At 41.5% G+C, this 18,889-nt stretch overlaps 4 protein-coding genes across 4 annotated transcripts; 3 read left to right on the plus strand and 1 right to left on the minus strand.

Moving 5' to 3' along the window:
* Positions 1-7,121: 7,121 nt before the first annotated feature.
* On the minus strand, positions 7,122-9,111 carry FOMMEDRAFT_168593 (uncharacterized protein; the record flags this gene model as incomplete). The annotated part of the gene is made up of 8 exons (XM_007267387.1): positions 7,122-7,241; positions 7,320-7,407; positions 7,494-7,606; positions 7,707-7,857; positions 7,912-8,058; positions 8,136-8,334; positions 8,400-8,544; positions 8,605-9,111. The coding sequence occupies 8 exons, from the start codon at positions 9,109-9,111 to the stop codon at positions 7,149-7,151; spliced, it is 1,443 nt and encodes a 480-aa protein (XP_007267449.1). The 3' UTR covers positions 7,122-7,148.
* A 690-nt stretch (positions 9,112-9,801) lies between these two features.
* On the plus strand, positions 9,802-12,298 carry FOMMEDRAFT_134659 (uncharacterized protein; the record flags this gene model as incomplete). Its single annotated transcript, XM_007267388.1, has 9 exons — positions 9,802-10,203; positions 10,274-10,597; positions 10,650-10,809; positions 10,884-10,940; positions 11,053-11,135; positions 11,210-11,346; positions 11,408-11,456; positions 11,522-11,935; positions 12,002-12,298. The coding sequence occupies 9 exons, from the start codon at positions 9,802-9,804 to the stop codon at positions 12,296-12,298; spliced, it is 1,923 nt and encodes a 640-aa protein (XP_007267450.1).
* A 608-nt stretch (positions 12,299-12,906) lies between these two features.
* Positions 12,907-15,391, plus strand: FOMMEDRAFT_168595 (uncharacterized protein; the record flags this gene model as incomplete). The annotated part of the gene is made up of 10 exons (XM_007267389.1): positions 12,907-13,308; positions 13,377-13,700; positions 13,756-13,915; positions 13,983-14,039; positions 14,093-14,101; positions 14,149-14,231; positions 14,296-14,432; positions 14,492-14,540; positions 14,611-15,033; positions 15,092-15,391. 10 exons carry the CDS (start codon positions 12,907-12,909, stop codon positions 15,389-15,391), a joined length of 1,944 nt encoding a protein of 647 aa, XP_007267451.1.
* A 963-nt stretch (positions 15,392-16,354) lies between these two features.
* FOMMEDRAFT_134660 (uncharacterized protein) lies at positions 16,355-18,839 on the plus strand (the record flags this gene model as incomplete). The annotated part of the gene is made up of 9 exons (XM_007267390.1): positions 16,355-16,753; positions 16,824-17,147; positions 17,199-17,358; positions 17,421-17,477; positions 17,598-17,680; positions 17,756-17,892; positions 17,947-17,995; positions 18,066-18,479; positions 18,543-18,839. 9 exons carry the CDS (start codon positions 16,355-16,357, stop codon positions 18,837-18,839), a joined length of 1,920 nt encoding a protein of 639 aa, XP_007267452.1.
* Positions 18,840-18,889: the final 50 nt, after the last annotated feature.

Consider the following 18,889-nt stretch of genomic DNA (forward strand, 5'->3'; position numbering starts at 1 on the left):
GTACTCTTAGACTCACTCTATATACTCTACTCTTGTCTCACTCTCTCTCTCTACCTGTTCTGCAAGTTCCAACTATGTTCTAGTGCTTACATTCCATATTTCTGTTGTGTAGGATAGTTGTAGCCTGGGTCCCCTTACTGAGCCTTCAGGTCCCCTCTACACTGTTGCTGACAGTTAGCAGGTCCAGCAAAGAAGGAAAGCTTAAGACAAATGACCTACTGAGGTTTCTTGCTAATGAACTAAGAGTATCATATTTGCCTATTATGTAATCTCTACTGATTCTTTTGTTTAGTCCCTGTTAAGACAAGACTACACAAGAGTATGTCTCAGATGATATAAACTACATTACAAGTAATGACAAATGATGATGGAATACCTTCCATCATACATTCTACATCTGAGACATACTTACATAGTATATATAGACTAACTAATCAACAGACAATGAAGCAAGCTGCAAGAGAGCAAGCTGAGTCCACTATCCCCCCTCTTTGTGTAATCTCTCTAAGCCTCTCACATAACCTCTTTCCCCTTTCTTAACAGGTTATGAGCCTTGTGCTCCCTGCCTACACTTTATCTACACTCTACTACATCTATGCTCCATGCAGTTCTATGCATCACATGCATGCACACAGCATACTACAACACAGAACTCAACTCACCTGTCTGAGTATCCCAAACATGAATCAATACACTGTAGACACACAATCTACCATACTACATACAACCCAGACATTATATGATTGTCATCTTAGTGATTATGATCATTAGCCCAGTAGTAACATAATCTATGCAGGCAACATTGAAACTACAATGAGTATCACTTACTGTGATTATTAAATGCTAAAATATTCTATAATATCACAGAGATCATGTTATAATAAATTAACTGATCATACTACAGACAAATGTTAAAAAGATTAATAAAGTAAACACTACTCTTCTGCTATTAACATTACAATAGTACAAATGATTGACACTGTCAACAAGCATACATATGTTATAGCATAAATCAAATTATAACACATATAGTAATATTACAGCCAAACAATTAATGCTCAAAACAAGCACATATATGCTAAACAGTATATTAAATTGAATAAATAAAACATTTAACATGTATTATAAACAATAATATAATTACAGACACTATAATAACAATAATAATAATGATAATAATGATAATAATACAGATAGAACTAACAGAACGAATACAGAACAATATAATAACTAACACATATTATGGTTGAGCAATTATATGTAACATATTGGATTCAGCAGTTACATGTCAGATATTGCAATTACTTATCAGATACCAAATATAATACACATATCTAAGATATACAGACGAGTACAGACATACAAAAGTATAATGAATAACTACAAACCAAAAACAACACTACAGAGTGTATAAACTAACTACACATGAAAGAATAATGTTATAATGTGTAAATACTGATTATGGCACAAGACAAGTGCAAAAATTATAATTATTAAACAAATGATACTATTTTACACATTAATACAATTGTGTAAATGTATACTAATGACGAACGAAAGAGTTATATCTCTAATATACTCGAAACAATGCATCAATACAACTTAATTACACAGAACATGTTATCATGGCAGCTAATTATATAATAAATTTTGAAGTTGTAACAGCAACATCAACTGTACAGCATATATACCTTAACAAACAATTATTAAATTTACATTGTAACAATGTAGCTTGTAGGAGCAAAGTATTAAGCTGATAAGGCTATTATAACGAATAATACAAATATTATTATTACAAACACATTATTATTATTATAATTACAATCAAAAACAATCATAATATAATATGATTAAATAAACTAATAAAATGTTTAAGCTGATATCTCAGACAGTATAATATAAAATAGGTAATAACAGACACAAGCATACTTAATAGAACTCAGTGCATTTACTAAAAACACTACATAAATAATAATTACAATGTTATTAAATGAATATTATACAGAAACAAACGAATTACCATATGTTTTCAACACAAAAACAAAATATTCATTCATAGTTATGAACAATTATTAATAAAAGATAATGAGCACAAACAAAACTTGTATATTATACATAATGTGTACCTATCTACTATAATGAACAAAATACACATTATATAAGTTGATGAACGTTAACAGTAACAAAAATATAATAGTAATAACATTTAAATTACTCATTATAGAACATAACAAACAATACACACTGCTTTAAAATACTAATAATTAGAAATCGAACCATGAAAGCAATTACAATTATTATATATAAATATTATATTATAACAACGATTAATAAACAATTAAAGAAATATCCAATTCTTCAAAGAAATACCTTCTTGAATTGAAGGGGAGAAAATGGATAATATGTACAAAAAATTAATAACTAAATATAAACAATGGAACAGAAAGTATAACACTATAGACACTATGAAAAATAGAATAACAAAATGCATGGACTAAGCACTGACTAAGCAATAGAAGTTACAGACAGACATAACAGATCATAAAGGTAAATCATTCAGTACGAAGCAAAACTATGTCAATCAGAACTAAATAATGGAAGTCAACACAATGTGCAATTGAACTTCAACATTAAATAAATAATGATTCTACTATGAAACAAATGCTCATACTTGGCAAATAATATTAATATGATAATATAATTAACTTAACAGTGTTTAATACGAAAATAAATAATATACAGACAATTATCACATCATATAACAAAATAATTCATTAATCCAGACTATAGTTCATGGATAAAAGTGATGAATAACGAAAATAATACTTCAGAACGTACATAAAACAATAAATAATATATCCATAGGATAATACGAATATAATTGTGATATAATTTGCAACTACAACCGAACAATACACAGATAATAACTATATAAACAAGTATGGAGCACATACATATAATCAAATAAAACTATTAAATCAATTCTTGTACAAACAATTAATTTGCCCTCACTGTGCAATTAATACAAGTGTGAACAGTATTATAATACTATGAAATACATTGGATAGATACTAATAAGTATATCTATACAATGATTCAAATAAAATAAATAAAACTAATATATAAAACGTTTTACCTAGCAAACCAATTAACAAATAAAACATTAAACAAATACTACAATTGTGCATAGCACTAGATTAACTAAAGAATGCTAGGAGATGATTATAGTAAACATAATCCAATATATCACTTATATACAGATTGTGTTACAATACATCATTCTTTGCAAAAGAAAAAGCAAAGAACAATAGCCATAACATACACATATATATACACAATACTACAATTGTAACAATTCACAATAACATTGTTAATGATAAATAATACAAACACATGTTAGTAATGATTTACAACAGATAACTATGTTGGCTATTAAAGAAACAATGTGACAGATTGCATAGTTACTCAGGATGTATTAGAAACAATCAATTAATGAACATAACATTAATAAATTAATACACATAACTATAAACGATAATGTAAAGCAAACGAACAAACAGTACATTCATGATATAATACATACACAATGCACCTAGACACATAGCAAGATGCCTGCAGCCAGACATAACACCTATGCAACAAATATATGTTAGCATAAAACCTCATTGATCTCAGAATGAAGCAATCTGGCAAAAACAAATATTATTATTAATATTACAATATACAATCAATGCAAAGCTTCAATCCAAAGACATAAATCAGCTATTGCTGAATGCTTAACACATATACAAACATAGACAAACACAGACAGTGATGATTAAAGAAGGATATCATTGCAACATTGAATATACATTTTACTAGCATGATTCATTAGTTTCACAGCAAAGTAAAAAGGAAATTACTAGAGTACTCAAACAAACTTAATAACAAACAATATGACTGAATAACAAACAATAAAACGAAACAAGCAATTACATTTATGATTTAAATATGCACATATACGTACCTACACATGCTGACAAGATTCTGCAGGTCTCTGAAGCATTTATAAATTATTTAATAACATTTACAAACAATCTATTGCAATAACAATGCTGTTATTGAACAGTATATTACAAACAAACAAACTAATTAAATATACTTAATCAATATAACATTGGACAAACTTAACACAAAGTGGATGACACTCGGAACAGACAGTACACAGAACAGACAATGCATTACTATAATGCTAATAATATTATTATTAACTACATTAAGTTATAAATGCATTACACAAACAAACAATTGTACAATGCAGCCACAACAAGCTACTCTTGAGGGACTGTTAAGAAAGGGGAAAGAGGTTATGTGAGAGGCTTAGAGAGATCACACAAAGAGGGGGGATAGTGGACTCGGCTTGCTCTCTTGCAGCTTGCTTCATTGTCTGTTGATTAGTTAGTCTATATATACTATGTAGGTATGTCTCAGATGTAGAATGTATGATGGAAGGTATTCCATCATCGTTCGTCATTGCTTGTAATGTAGTTTATATCATCTGAGACATACTCTTGTGTAGTCTTGTCTTAACACTCCCCTTCAAACTCTTACTAGGTCTAGTAGACTTGTAAGATGTTTGCTTACAGTATGTATAGATAGTTTAATCATTATAAAGAGAATTAGTTACCACCCTTGTAGAAAAGTTATACACATTATAACTATCAGTCTCACCAGTTGCATAATATCAACATTCGTTCTTGTCATACCAGATACATACCTCACTAACAGTCTCTTTGAATGAGTCGACTTTTTTGCATCAGTATATACATATAAGCATTTGAGTACAAGGTTTCTTACTTGGGAAGAGTTGCTTTAAGTGGCTTTTTGAGAGAATTTCATCTCTTTTGAATGACTGTTCCAATTCAATAGCAATCTCAGTTTTCTTAGACATCTCTCAAGGAATATAGAGTATGATGGTTGATGACATTCTCCTATAATACACAGGTTTATATATTCTCCTTGTTGCACTACTAGCATTCTAAGAATCAAGTATTACATTATAATATCAGCTCATAAGTCAATGTCAGCATACAGAGATACTAAAGATATATATAATTAGTTCATTCTAGCATAGTTATAATAATCTGAAACATCAAAGTACCTAATATATTCCTATAAATGTTGTACAATGAACAGGAACTAGTACAGTTTCAACATAATCCATCAATTGACAATGTATCAAGTGACTAGAATAAAGGGGGGAAATATTAACATACCAAACAGTAAAGGAGTAGTATATACTATGAGAGAGTAGCTATAATAATACATAGATCCACGTCTTCTCACCCTCACCCTTCCTTTGCATCATCTACATCACATTCTTCCGCCCGATCCGATCTCGAAAGAACTACTATCAGCGACGTGGCGACCGTCCTCTTTTAGCTTCATCTAACAGATATTTAGGTATTGGCAGAGCTCATCAAAAAGGAAAACATAAGACAAACAACCTACCAAACTGTTTCGACAATGAAACGAGGGCATTGTACAAGTTTGTTTTAATGTTTCCCTGGACTCGTTTATCCGATGCTCCCTCAATAGTGGCTTTGTCAAGGCACAAACCAGTTAGTGCCTATTCACACTCGTATATTCTAGGACTATAAATCTTACCGGTTGCATAATACTGTTCTTTTCCCCCTTCATAGCATTTCCAAACACATATATCATTAATGAGTAAATAGAGTGCATGTTCTTTTTTTTATGGATTAGCATAAAGTAGTTAACAGTGAAACATAAAAACTACTACTTGGAAAGAGATATCGTATGCACTTGTCTTCAAGGCACTGCTGCTTGGAATACATTGTTATCAACTCAAGGTTATCAGAGACAGACATCTCTTTCTTGATGTAAAATGAGGTAAGAAGGCAGACTACCTGTTGAAGCCTCAGTATTCTAGCAAGATCTCCCACCTATCTTATGTACTGTCTTCTAAAATCAAGCAAAGCTGTACAAAGAAATCAGATGTAATCACTATATCAACTTGTAAGCCAACACCTTCAGTGCATTTCAAGATGGCTATAATGATATTCTGCAACATTGTAGTACTTGATATTGGCCATGTATTCCATGCCTGATTTTATGCAATGGACCAAAATATATAGGTACACAATTGCAAAAACACCCATCAATTGATGCTGTTTCAAGTACTAGTAGATGTATAGTGTAGCAAACAAGTAATCTCATATAATACTACATGAGGGTGGTTAGCAGTTTGCTTTTTTATACTCTTACAGTAATGAGAACAGTAGCTGTTGATTACAGTACCTGTTTTAGGTACATTGTGCAGAAAAATACAACACTCATTCATGGTACAGAGTATATGCTGGCATCATGTTTTAAGGTGATAAGTATTTGGCACATCATTAATATCGTTCTTATTTTTATTTTTGAAAATTGTTGTCTGCTCTTTATTAAAAAGCAAAGTCAGGAAGGTATGACAAGCGATGAGATCGGTATAAACAACAGACACAATAAGTATGGGTTGACTACAGACAACGCGCTTGACAATATTGGTGAGAAGATCGGCTTCGACTTAGAAATACTCCTAGAGAAAAAATGGAGAGAACTGGAGTAGCAGAGAGGATGATCAATAGCACAGAAGAAGAACATTGTACTGTTTGATGGAATTGAATCGCTAGCTCAGCTGACAGAATGGGGGAGCGATTGGACAGTACAACTTGGTAAATGCAACTGATAGAGGAGATTAGTACACTGTATAGTTGGCACGTACAGTTTGTCTTGTGGATTACAATACTTCGCCACTGTCCACCGTTCTTTCCAAACTAACTATACAGACATAAAGGACTTAGAACGCAGGGGTAAAGTAGTATCCAGTTACATTTCCAGTGTTGCCCATGCGATAGCAGCATGGACAGGGAAGCTCTCTTTAATCTGGGGCAGAAAAAGGCCAAAGGCTCTCCTACATTGTGAGCCATTTCTTTATTGGCAGTGTTGTATGTAACGAAAAGGTATCATGGCACTTGTGGCGCTAGTGTCTACTTTGCGCCAATCAACACAATATGACGTCCCAACGTTACAGCTATGTTGAAATAGCACAAAGAATAATACATACAACCGGGGCCTTCCTAGTATACCCATATCGTGAGCGAATTCTAGAGTCGTGCCTTTGCGTTTACTCCTCCGAACAACCTCTCCAGAAACGCATGGACTTCGAGTGCTAGCTCCTCGGGCGCCTGTTGTGCAATCTGCAACATGAAAGGATACGCAAAATATCAATGTAGCTGATGCGATCACAACATGAAACGCCGTGATTAAAGACTTACGAGGTGTGCAGAATCAACAATTTGCGAGTTGGTCGCATTGGCAGGTCGCCTCCAAACAAGGTCTCGCGTCGCTGCCTCGCTTCCCGTACTATGCAGGTGGCATGAACGTACCACAGGCGGCAAGACAATGAATACTAGCAGAGAAGATTCATAGATCTATAGATATAGACGTACATCCAAGATTCTTTACCCGCCATTACCCAGTGTAACGCAATGCGTGGATCGAGGTCTTTGAGTCTTTCGAAAATCTCGAATGAGACACGGGATTCTGCAAACACGTTGGCTTCCTACGTATGTCGAGGATTGTCAGATTGTCGATCCACCATAGATAGATTAGATAATTTGGTGAGTCCGAGAGGGAAAGAAATAAAGAAGTTGTACGCGTACTTGGACGCCAGACATCTTCAATCTCACCCCCTGAGATGACGAAGAGGATGGTGAGATAGGCGTAAGGCCACACTCAACGTAGGCATTTAAGACAGCTGGCTCCCAAACTGCAAAGAACGGCGAAGCTGCTAATAACTTTCGAGCTTCTTCCCTGATTAGACAGTCAATACCAGGATATTTGCGTTTACAATGTGATGTAACAGACCTGCTCGGCCACTCATGTCGTCGTGCGATAGCACCTAAGCAGAGTGCGTAGATGTTCGAACCGCGATCAGCGTATGGAGGGATGATCACAGGGTCGACCAGCGTTAGTGCAGTGAAGATGGATGGAATGGTTAGTGCTGCTAAAGCTCTTTTGGAATTAAAATACAGATAAATATAGATGTCGTTGAATCAAACAGGCCCGAAACGGAAGAAACCGCGACATACACTGCAGATCCGCCCATAGAATGGCCAACACAAACGAGCGTGCGTTCATCTTCGAATCCCCTCTCGAGACGGATTCTCTCGACTCGGTCGGAAACGCGCGGGAGGTGCACAGGAAGCTCCGAGTTGAAAGATTGGGACCGAGACGGCAGGTAGCGCGTGAGGAAATTCAGGATGTCGCGTGAGTAGTCCGACCAGTCGTCTTTCAGTTCCAAAATACCAAGGATTACGTCAGTACGAGTGAAGGAATGAGAGAGGAAGGCGTACAGAGTGCACCGAGCTTGTCCTCGTTGATTAATGCCGCATCGCCGTGTTGCACTGCTTCGAATGACCAGATCTCGTCCACGAGTACAGAGCTATTATCTGAATGCTCTATTATCGAGACTAGATGACGTATGAACGGTTCCCAAGTCTGTCATTGCTATCGACTTCAAGATTTACAACGCAAAATAAATTTGAATGGTCACCATACCTCCCTCGGAAACCCGTTAGCATGGGTCAAGAAGAGCGTAATCCTCTTCTTCCTTTCTTGTTCTCCCGCCAGTTCTAGTAGAGACCTGCGATAATATCGTGATACGCAGTTCCATAGTACCCGGTCTTCGCGTTCGTCCGGTGGGAACTCGCCTGCAGCCTGGCGTTGTTTGAAGCAAATGATCTCCTCCGTTATCTTCTTAGATAGGGATTTCCTTTCTTCCTTGTTTAAGCGGGAAGTTGATGAATGAAGGGAAGCGAAAGAAGCTGGGAGAGGCACAAATGGCGTGACACGTGGATAGGCTGCAGGGACGATGTGTGTTGAGAGAGCATATTCTGTAGAGATTGGACTGGGTCTGTTACATCTTTGCTGAGCTTCTGAGGGAAGGATTGGGGGGTAGAGTAGCAGGGGAGCGGGTGGCTCCCGCAATGGTAGGAGTTTGCGCGGGTTGACGGAGGTGAATTTGCCTGGTTCGGCTGGTCGAGGGTAGAAGTTCCTGGTCAACATCTAGTTGCTGAGTTGCAGTGGATTGTGGGGTATTTAGATCAGCGAACACGTTATATCATAATATATGGGGCAATGGCTCGGGCTCGGAGATGCTGAGAGATAAATCATGCGCAAATGGTTTGTTCTTCCTGCTAAATGAATTGGCGAATTTGGATGGGAAAAAAGGAGATCAGTCCCACGGATCAGACACATAAATTGTATACGTACAAGGAACGTTACACTGAAGAGATTGACACTGAAACGGAATCTAATCGACGGATGAACATGAGTGAGTGAGGAAGTTTAGCCGGATCTGGCATTGTGCTCATCACGTGTACTGACGAGCACCCCTTACCTCCTTTGCTCAATGCTCTGCTCTGCATCTGTTCTGCTGCACATGATTACTGCCATACTGGGTAACATACTGCAAAGATAAAGAGACATATTAACACCAGATAGACATTAGACAACAAGTGCTCTAGGATTATGATATGGAGCAAGTCAGGGACAAATGCTTCGGATATGTCGGCAAGCAATTGATCGGTGTGTCAGGAGTAATTTTGATGCCAGGCCAGACGCGAAGGCAGCCGGGTTTGTTGTGTTCCTCGTATGAGGCGTACCGCCGTATAAAACCCCGCGGGTGGTGGCCCGCGCTTTCCGCCAAGCAGTGAGCAAACCGGTCGTGCTGCTACGAGCATCCCCCTCCATACCATGCTCGGGTCCACACCTGCTCGTCTCGTACTCTTCTTATCGGTATTCGCGACTGCCGTAAGTGCTTGTGGCGACCATTTGCAAGCTCGCGGACACACGTATGGATATGCTAAACGCGATAACGCATCGCCGATAACTCCGCCTACGCGTCCACTTGTCTGGGGAGAGCTCAATGTCATCCATACGACGGACTCTCACGGCTGGCTTCTTGGACACCAGAAGGCTTCACCGCCCGAGCCAAATTATTCGGCGGATTTTGGTGACTTTGCATCGTTCGTCAGCCATATGAAGGAGATCGCAGAGGAGAAGGGTGTGGATTTACTTCTTGTCGACTCGGGTGATTTGCATGATGGGACGGGCCTTTCGGATGGTTTTCCACCCGGCGGTGTCGATGCGCATGACGTGAGTGTATTCATCCAGGTTTCCTGTTCACTGTGTAATAACTTTGAAGTGCTAACCCAATCTTATGTAGTCGAACCAGTTCATTAAACAACTTCCCTATGACCTTCTCGCAATCGGGAATCATGAGCTGTACATATACAACAATACACTGGATATGCACACAGACTTCGCACCGCACTGGAATGGCCGATACCTCTCCTCAAATGTCAATATCACTATCCCTTCCAGCTCCGACGCTTCACAAAATGTCAGCGTGCCTGTAGGCGAGAGATTTGCGAAGTTCACAACTGCACTGGGAAAGAAGGTTACAAGTCTTGGCGTTTTATTCGATTTTACAGGCAACGATGACGGAACGACGGTCCAGAAGGTTGAAGATATGGTTAAGGAACAATGGGTATGTCTACCTGGATTTTATTTACGCAACAATTTGCTGAGAGAAACGTCAGTTTGCGGAGGCGATCGCGGAAGAACCTGATCTGTTCCTTCTCGCTGGACATATGCCTGTTTCGAAGGATAATTGGCCGACGGTATTCAATGCCATTCGCGCAGTGCACCCGCAGACGCCGATTTTGATCTTTGGAGGTCATACACATATCCGCGACTGCAGTGAGTCTTTGCTCCCTCGCAATTTTATTCAATAAGAGCGCATATACTGAGGTAAATTCGATTTTTACCTTCAGCTCAGTTCGATGGACGCTCGATGGCGCTTGAGAGTGGGAGGTATATGGAGACTGTTGGTATGTGCTTTTTTTGCTTCTTTAAATGTTTTTTACTGATTGAGTGAGGGCAGGCTGGCTGAGTGAGCATATGGTTTTGGGCACATGAAAGTTGGTTCTTAATTCCCTTCAGGTGTGAATTTCAGTGAGATTTCGTCGACTGGGAACCTGTCTTTCTCTCGTCGATACCTTGATACAAACAGGCTCACATACGAAGTAAGTACACTTGTGTACAAGCTCGCCTATTCAAAGAGTTATTCTCATCATTTATACTTTTTAAATATGAGTAGTTCCATACTGGTCGGAGCAACAATAGCTTTGATACCCCTAATGGACTTGATATGTCCGAAGGTCTGAGGGAGCTCGCGGAGAGATTTGACTTAAACTTCACGTTTGGAACCGCACCGCAGGACTATACCATTTCTCGGTGAACGATTTCCATATTTATAAGAAAGGACTTTTCTTAATAATAACGGTTGGAATTTTAGGGATCCGTATCCGAGCAACGGGTCTTCACTGTCGCTTTTTATCGAACAGGTTCGTCATATGGAAGAATCCTATTAACCATCCAGACTGAAAATATCACCTTTGTTAAACACCAGGCCGTTCCAACAGCTCTCCAGTCAAACACGACGCAAACCGATACCCCTGCGCTGTTCTTAGCCAACAGCGGGTCTCAGCGATTTGACATCTTCAAGGGTGTGTTCACGAAGAACGACCAGTTGACGGCCTCGCCGTTTCCTGATGCATTCTGGTTCGTGAGTGGGGTGGAGTATGGAGTTGCGAAGCAAGTTGCTGGGAAGTTGAACGAAGAAGACGGCGCGGATAGAAAAAAGAAGCGGAGTACTAGGAAGAGAAGGGAGTGGATGAAGAAGTTGTACGAAAGGGGTGAGGTTGAGGCGAGGTATAGGGCGTGGCTCGAGGATATGGATCTACGGTACAGAGTTCTGTCGGACGAGTTGGAGAGGAGGGACGATAATGCTACCATTGAGACGATGGGATACGTTACTACCGATGTGAGCAAGTAACCCTTATCCTCAGATACTTATCATTTCCCCGTTTTCACTAACATAAATAATTAGTTATGTCCGGGCATAGGCGACGACACCATCCACACGCCAGCCCCATTCTTTTCTTCTCCGGTCTATATCTCGTCACAAGATTCCTCAACAGCCTTCCCTCCGGGCGTCTCAGACGACTCTACGTCAATTGACTTGGTATTCGTTGATTTTATAGCTACGGACGTTGTGGATATTTTAAACGAGATCACTTCCGAGCAAGGCGGAGGAAGGACGTTCAATGAGAGTGATGTGGGCGTATACGCGGGTTTGAAGGCTAATGAAGTGCTGGGCGTGTTTGCGAGTGTTGCTTGGAATTAACTGAACGGAGCCCGTATAGAGGAAGGTTCCTATTTCTTCTATGTTTGCAATGTGACGCTACTTTCTTGCATTGGGGTGTAATGCACTGAATGAAATTAGTTATTGCATGCGACACGACGAGAAGAAAGGAGAGAAAATCCAGGTCCTAGGAAATGAATTAGCGAATTAGGATGGGTAATGAAGGATATCTACTGTAGTTTCGGATCAGACCCGCACAACTATATCAGTACAAAGGAGAATTGTATTGCAGATATTGAAACTGAAGCAGAATGTAATTGGCCGTAAAAATATGGTGCATCAACATGTTGAGCCATGCCCAGATCTGGCATTGTAGCGGTCACATGCACTGCCGAACAACTCCTCGCCTTGTGCCCTACGTCTGTTCTGGGCTCTGTTGCACATGACCACTACCATTGTAGACTATGAGACAACTGAAAGCAGATACCACGATACAGTGTAAGTCAAGGACATATGTTTCGGGTATGTTTCGGCAAGTAACTGTTTGTGCCAGGTCTCCTTTTCATGCCAGCCCAGGCCCGAAGATGGCTCGCACCACTGTATAAATCTCTCGAGTGGTAGCCCACCCTTTCTTGTACCCTCTTCCTACCATGCTCGGGTCCGCACTTGCCACGCTCGTACTCTCCTTATCAGTATTCGCGACTGCTGTAAGAGCGTGCAGCGACCATCCACACGCTCGCGGGCACTCGCATGAATATGCCGAACGCGCTGACGCATCGCAGGTAACTCCGCCTACGCGTCCACTTGTCTGGGGAGAGCTCAATGTCATCCATACGACGGACTCCCATGGCTGGCTTCTTGGACACCAGAAGGCTTCACCGCCCGAGCCAAATTATTCGGCAGACTTCGGCGACTTCGCATCATTTGTTACCCATATGAAAGAGATCGCTAAACAGAAGGGCGTGGATTTGCTTCTCGTCGACTCGGGTGATTTGCATGATGGGACGGGCCTCTCGGATGGCTATCCACCTGGCGGCATAGATGCACATCATGTGAGTGTAACCTTCCAGTTTCCTGTTCCCATGCAATAACATTGAAATGCTAACGCAATTATGCGTAGTCGAACCAGCTCATTAAACAACTGCCCTATGACCTCCTCGCAATTGGAAACCACGAACTCTACAATTACAGCGTCACTCTTGACATGCACACTGACTTCGCACCACACTGGAAGGGCCGATACATCTCCTCAAACGTCAATATCACCATCCCTTCTAGCCCTGGCTCTTCAAAAAACATCAGCGTACCTGTTGGCGAGAGATTTGCGAAGTTCACAACTTCACTGGGGAAGAAAGTTACGAGCCTTGGTGTGCTATTTAACTTTATGCTTAATGACAACGGAACGACGGTCCAGAAGGTGGGAGACATGGTGAAGGAGAAATGGGTACGATCTTCCAGATGTCACTCTACGTTACATTCTGATAAGGGAAACGTGTCAGTTTGCGGATGCGATTGCGGATGAACCTGACCTCTTCCTTCTCGTCGGACATATGCCTGTCTATAGGGACAACTGGCCGACGGTATTCAACGCCATCCGCGCTGTACACCCGAATACACCAATTTTAATCTTTGGAGGTCATACGCATATCCGCGACTGCAGTAAGTATTGCATTTTATAATTCAACGATTGCGCATATACTAAGGCAAATGTGACCTATATCTTCAGCTCAGTTTGATGGACGCTCGATGGCACTTGAAAGCGGAAGATATATGGAGACCGTTGGTATGTGCTTACTATGTGTTACTTGGACGTATTTATTGAACGAATGTTGGTAGGCTGGATGAGTGAGTTATCCCTGAAAGAATAATAGATGGGTATTAATGCTCCTTAGGTGTGAACTTCAGCCAGATCCCATCGCCCGCAAACTTGACTTTCTCGCGTCGATACCTCGACGCCAACAAGCTCACCTACGAAGTAAGTACACCTACGTATAAGCTCTCCGTGTCACTGTATTTAACTTATCTAACCCCACCAACAGTTTCATACTGGTCGTAGCAGCAGTAGCTTTGATACCCAATATGGACTCGATGTATCCCAAGGTCTGAGAGACCTTGCAAAGAGATACGATCTGAACTTCACGTTCGGAATCGCACCACAGGATTATACGCTTGATCGGTGAACGAATGTTCTCTCTTCAGAAAAAAGGACTTAACATTGACGGGCTGCGATTGCAGCGATCGCTACCCGAGCAGCGGGTCATCGCTTTCGCTTTTCATAGAACAGGTTCGTTAATCACTACATCCTATCAATTACCATTCAGACTGAAAATATCGTCTTTCCTGAACGACTTTAGGCAGTCCCAATGGCTCTCAGAGCAAATACGACGCAAAAGAATACACCTGCGATTTTCCTAGCTAACAGTGGCTCTCAGCGCTTCGATATCTTTAAGGGTGTGTTCACGAAGAACGACCAGCTAACAGCGTCGCCGTTTCACGATCCGTTTGGGTTTGTAGGTGGAGTGCAGTATGGCATTGCGAAGCAGGTAGTGGAGATATTGAATAAGAAAAAAGGGATGGATGGGAAAAGGAAGCGAAGTACTGAGGAGAATAGGGAGTGGATAAAGGAATCGTTCGAGATGGGTGACGTGGAGGCGATATATAGGACGTGGCTTGAGGATATGGACTTACGGGATAGGGTTTTGTCCATGAGCGCGGACGAATTAGAGGGGAGGGACGATAATTCTACTCTCAAGACGTTGGGCTATGTTACGAATGACGTGAGTCACTTCCTCTTTAGATACTAGCACCCCCCTTAACTAAAAAGAATAATCGTAGAAATGCCCAGGGATTGGTGATGACACTGTCCACACGCCAGCCCCATACTTTCCTTCTCCTGCCTACATCTCGTCACAAGATTCCTCTTCAAACCCGCCTCCAGGCGTCTCAGGCGACTCTACGTTAATCAATTTGGTATTCATCGACATTATCAGGAAGCGCATTCTGCACGTCTTAAACGAAATCAGTTCCGCGCAAGGCGGAGGAAGGACGTTTAGTGACAGTGACGTGCATATATACGCGAGTTTGAGGCTCGACGAAGTGCTGGGCACGTATTCAAGTGCTGCTTGGAAGCATTGAACGAAGACACAAAAGTTCCCCGTTCTTCTTTCTTGGCTCATGTGCTCCAATGTTTTCTTACATTTGGGTGTAATGATCTCAATGAAACATTGAAACCGCTCGTAGCAGGCGACACAACGAAAGGACAGTAGAAAAAATCCACAGTCAGAAATACCATCCATTTACATACGAGACACCGATCACCATATATCACACTCTGTTACACAGTATTCTACAATCTACATGCAAGTCACAGCCGAACAAAAATGAGGAGAATAGAATCAAAACGAAGTGGAACAACAAAGTGAAGCTAATCACAGTAAAAGGAAGCGGAAGAGTAGCTGAATATTCATACAAGCAGAAGCAGAAACAATACGACACGCTCAGATGGAAAAGTGGCTCTTATTCCTTACATAGCGGAGTTGGAAGGGGAGGGAAAGAGATCAGCCACAGATCAAAGTCGCAGTATTGTATAACGTACAAGGAACTTTGTGTCTGTCGTGTTGAATTGAAACGGTATCTAACTGACCGTCCAGGGAATTCGATCATTGATGCACGAAAAAGGAAGTTCGATTTGAGCCGGATTCGGCATTGTAGTCATCACGTGTACTGATAATGATTTCTTTGTACACCGTCAAGTTCGGTATGGCTTTGCGTTTGACCTGACGCACAAAAAATTACTGCCAAGCTGAGGGTACCATGCTGTCCTGCACTGCTTGTCAGTACATACAATGGACACTCGAAAGCAGCAAACACACGGGATAAGTTAGGGACATATATTTCGGTATGTCTGCAAGCAAATGACTAGTGTGTCGATTCGAAAGCTAATTTTGGTGCCAGTCCATGCGCGCGGACACCGCAGAGATGGAAAATTTCCACCCGGCATTATGTTCCCCGCACTCTCAGTGTCTTATAACAACATGATTGACTGATTGCAAGCAGTGAGCGAAGTGGTTCTGCAGTTACGAGCATCCTCCTCCTGCCATGCTCGGGTCCGCTCATGTCCGCCTCGTACTCTCCTTATCGGTGTTCGCGACTACCGTAAGTGCGTGTAGCGAGCATCTACACGCTCACGGACACTCGCATGACTATGTCAAACGCGGTGCATCTCTGATAACCCCACCTACGCGCCCACTGGTCTGGGGAGAGCTTAATGTCATCCATACCACGGACTCTCATGGCTGGCTTCTTGGACACCAGAAGGCTTCCCCGCCTGAGCCAAATTATTCGGCAGACTTTGGTGACTTCGCATCATTTGTCGGCCATATGAAAGAGATTGCCAAAGAGAAGGGCGTAGATTTGCTTCTTGTCGACTCGGGTGATGTGCATGATGGGACAGGCCTTTCAAACGGTTTCCTTCCCGGCGGCATCGATGGTCATGATGTGAGTCTAATTGTACTGTTGTCCCGCTCTTTATAGAGAACCTTTGAAATACTAATGCGACCATGTATAGATGAACCAGTTCATTAAACAACTTCCCTATGACCTCCTCGCAATTGGAAACCATGAACTCTACGACTACAACATCACCTTCGACACGCATACTGACTTCGCACCGCACTGGAATGGCCGATACCTTTCCTCAAATGTCAACATCACCATCCCCTCTTGCTCTAACCCTTCGCAAAATGTCAGTGTGCCTGTGGGAGAGAGGTTTGCGAAATTCACAACCGAGCTGGGAAAGAGGGTAACTAGTCTTGGTGTGATATTCGACTTTACTGGCAATGATGATGGAACAACGGTCCAGAAGGTTGAGGATATGGTTAAGGAGCAATGGGTACGTCTACCGAGATTGTCTTGCCGCATCCTGCTAAGAGAAACATGTTAGTTCGCAGAGGCGATCACAGAAGAGCCTGATTTGTTCCTTCTCGCTGGACATATGCCAGTCTCGGAGGACAATTGGCCGACAGTATTCAATGCCATTCGTGCTGTGCACCCACAGACACCGATTTTGATCTTTGGAGGCCATACCCATATCCGCGATTGCAGTCAGTAATTCTTTTAATAATGAGAGCGCATATACTGAAGCGAGTATGATGTGTACCTTCAGCCCAGTTTGATGGGCGCTCAATGGCGCTTGAAAGCGGGAGGTATATGGAGACTGTCGGTGTGTGCTTCCAAGCATTCTTAAATAAATGTGGTTTACTGAATGCATAATACTAGGCTGGATGAGTGAGTATATCATGTCTTTGAACACCTGAAAATGTTGGATCGTAATCCTCTTTAGGTGTGAATTTCAGCCAGATCTCGTCTACGGGAAATCTCTCTTTCTCGCGTCGATACCTTGATGCCAACAAGCTCACCTACGAAGTAAGCACACCTACATATAAGCTTTACAAAGCAGAATATTTTCTTTCTATTTATCCATTTAATTCCTACCAATAGTTCCATACTAGCCGTGGCTACAATAGTTTTGATACTCGTAATGGGCGCAATATGTCTCAGGGTCTGAGGGAGCTTGCAGAGAGATTTGATCTGAACTTCACATTTGGTACCGCACCGCGGGATTATACACTTGATCGGTGGGCGAATATTTTCGCTAGACTTTCCTTAATATTGATGGGATAAAATTGCAGGGACCCCTACCCAAGCAACGGGTCCGAGCTTACGCTTTTCGTTGAGCAGGTTCGTTTAGTCACTGCACCTATCAGTAGCCGTTCAGAACTGAACATGTTGCCTTTTTAAATAATACCAGGTCATTCCAACGGCCCTCCAGTTAAACACAACACAAACCGATATACCTGTGCCCTTTATAGCTATCAGTGGGTCTCAGCGATTCGACATCTTCGAGGGCGCGTTTACGAGGAACGACCAATTTGCGACTTCGCCGGATATTAATGCGTTCGTGTTCGTGAGTGGGGTAGAGTATGGTGTTGCGAAGCAAGTCGTAGGGAGGTTGAATGAGGACGATGGGACCGCCGCAAAGAAAAAGAGGAGTACTAAGAAGAGGAGGGAGTGGATGGAGAAGTTGTATGAGAGGGGTGACATTGGAATGAGGTATAGGGCTTGGCTTGAGGATATGGATGTACAATATAGGGTTCTGTCGGGTGAATTGGGAAGGAGGGACGATAATGGCACTGCCGAAACGATGGGCTACGTTACAACTGATGTGCGTCTCTTACCCTTCAAATTCAGATGTCTAGCGTTTCCTTTACTAACACAAACAATGAAGTCATGTCCAGGAATAGGCGACGACACCATCCACACACCACTCCCGTTCTTTCCCACCCCAGACTACATCTCGTCACAAGATTCCTCGTCAGACCCACCTGCAGGCGTCTCGGATGACTCTACGCCAATCAACTTAGTATTCACTGACTTCGCGGAGCCGGACGTTCTGCAGGCCTTGAATGAGATCATTTCTGAGCAAGGCGGAGGAAGGACATTCAACGAGAGTGACGTAAGTCTATACTCAAATTTGAAGACTAATAATGTACTAGGTGTGTATGCGAGTGTTGCCTGGAATTGATTGAATGAAGACATACGGAAGGAGGTACCTCGTTCGTATATCTCGGCTCA

The sequence above is a fragment of the Fomitiporia mediterranea genome, assembly GCF_000271605.1.
Source record: "Fomitiporia mediterranea MF3/22 unplaced genomic scaffold FOMMEscaffold_7, whole genome shotgun sequence".
NCBI classification, from domain to species: Eukaryota; Fungi; Basidiomycota; class Agaricomycetes; order Hymenochaetales; family Hymenochaetaceae; genus Fomitiporia; species Fomitiporia mediterranea.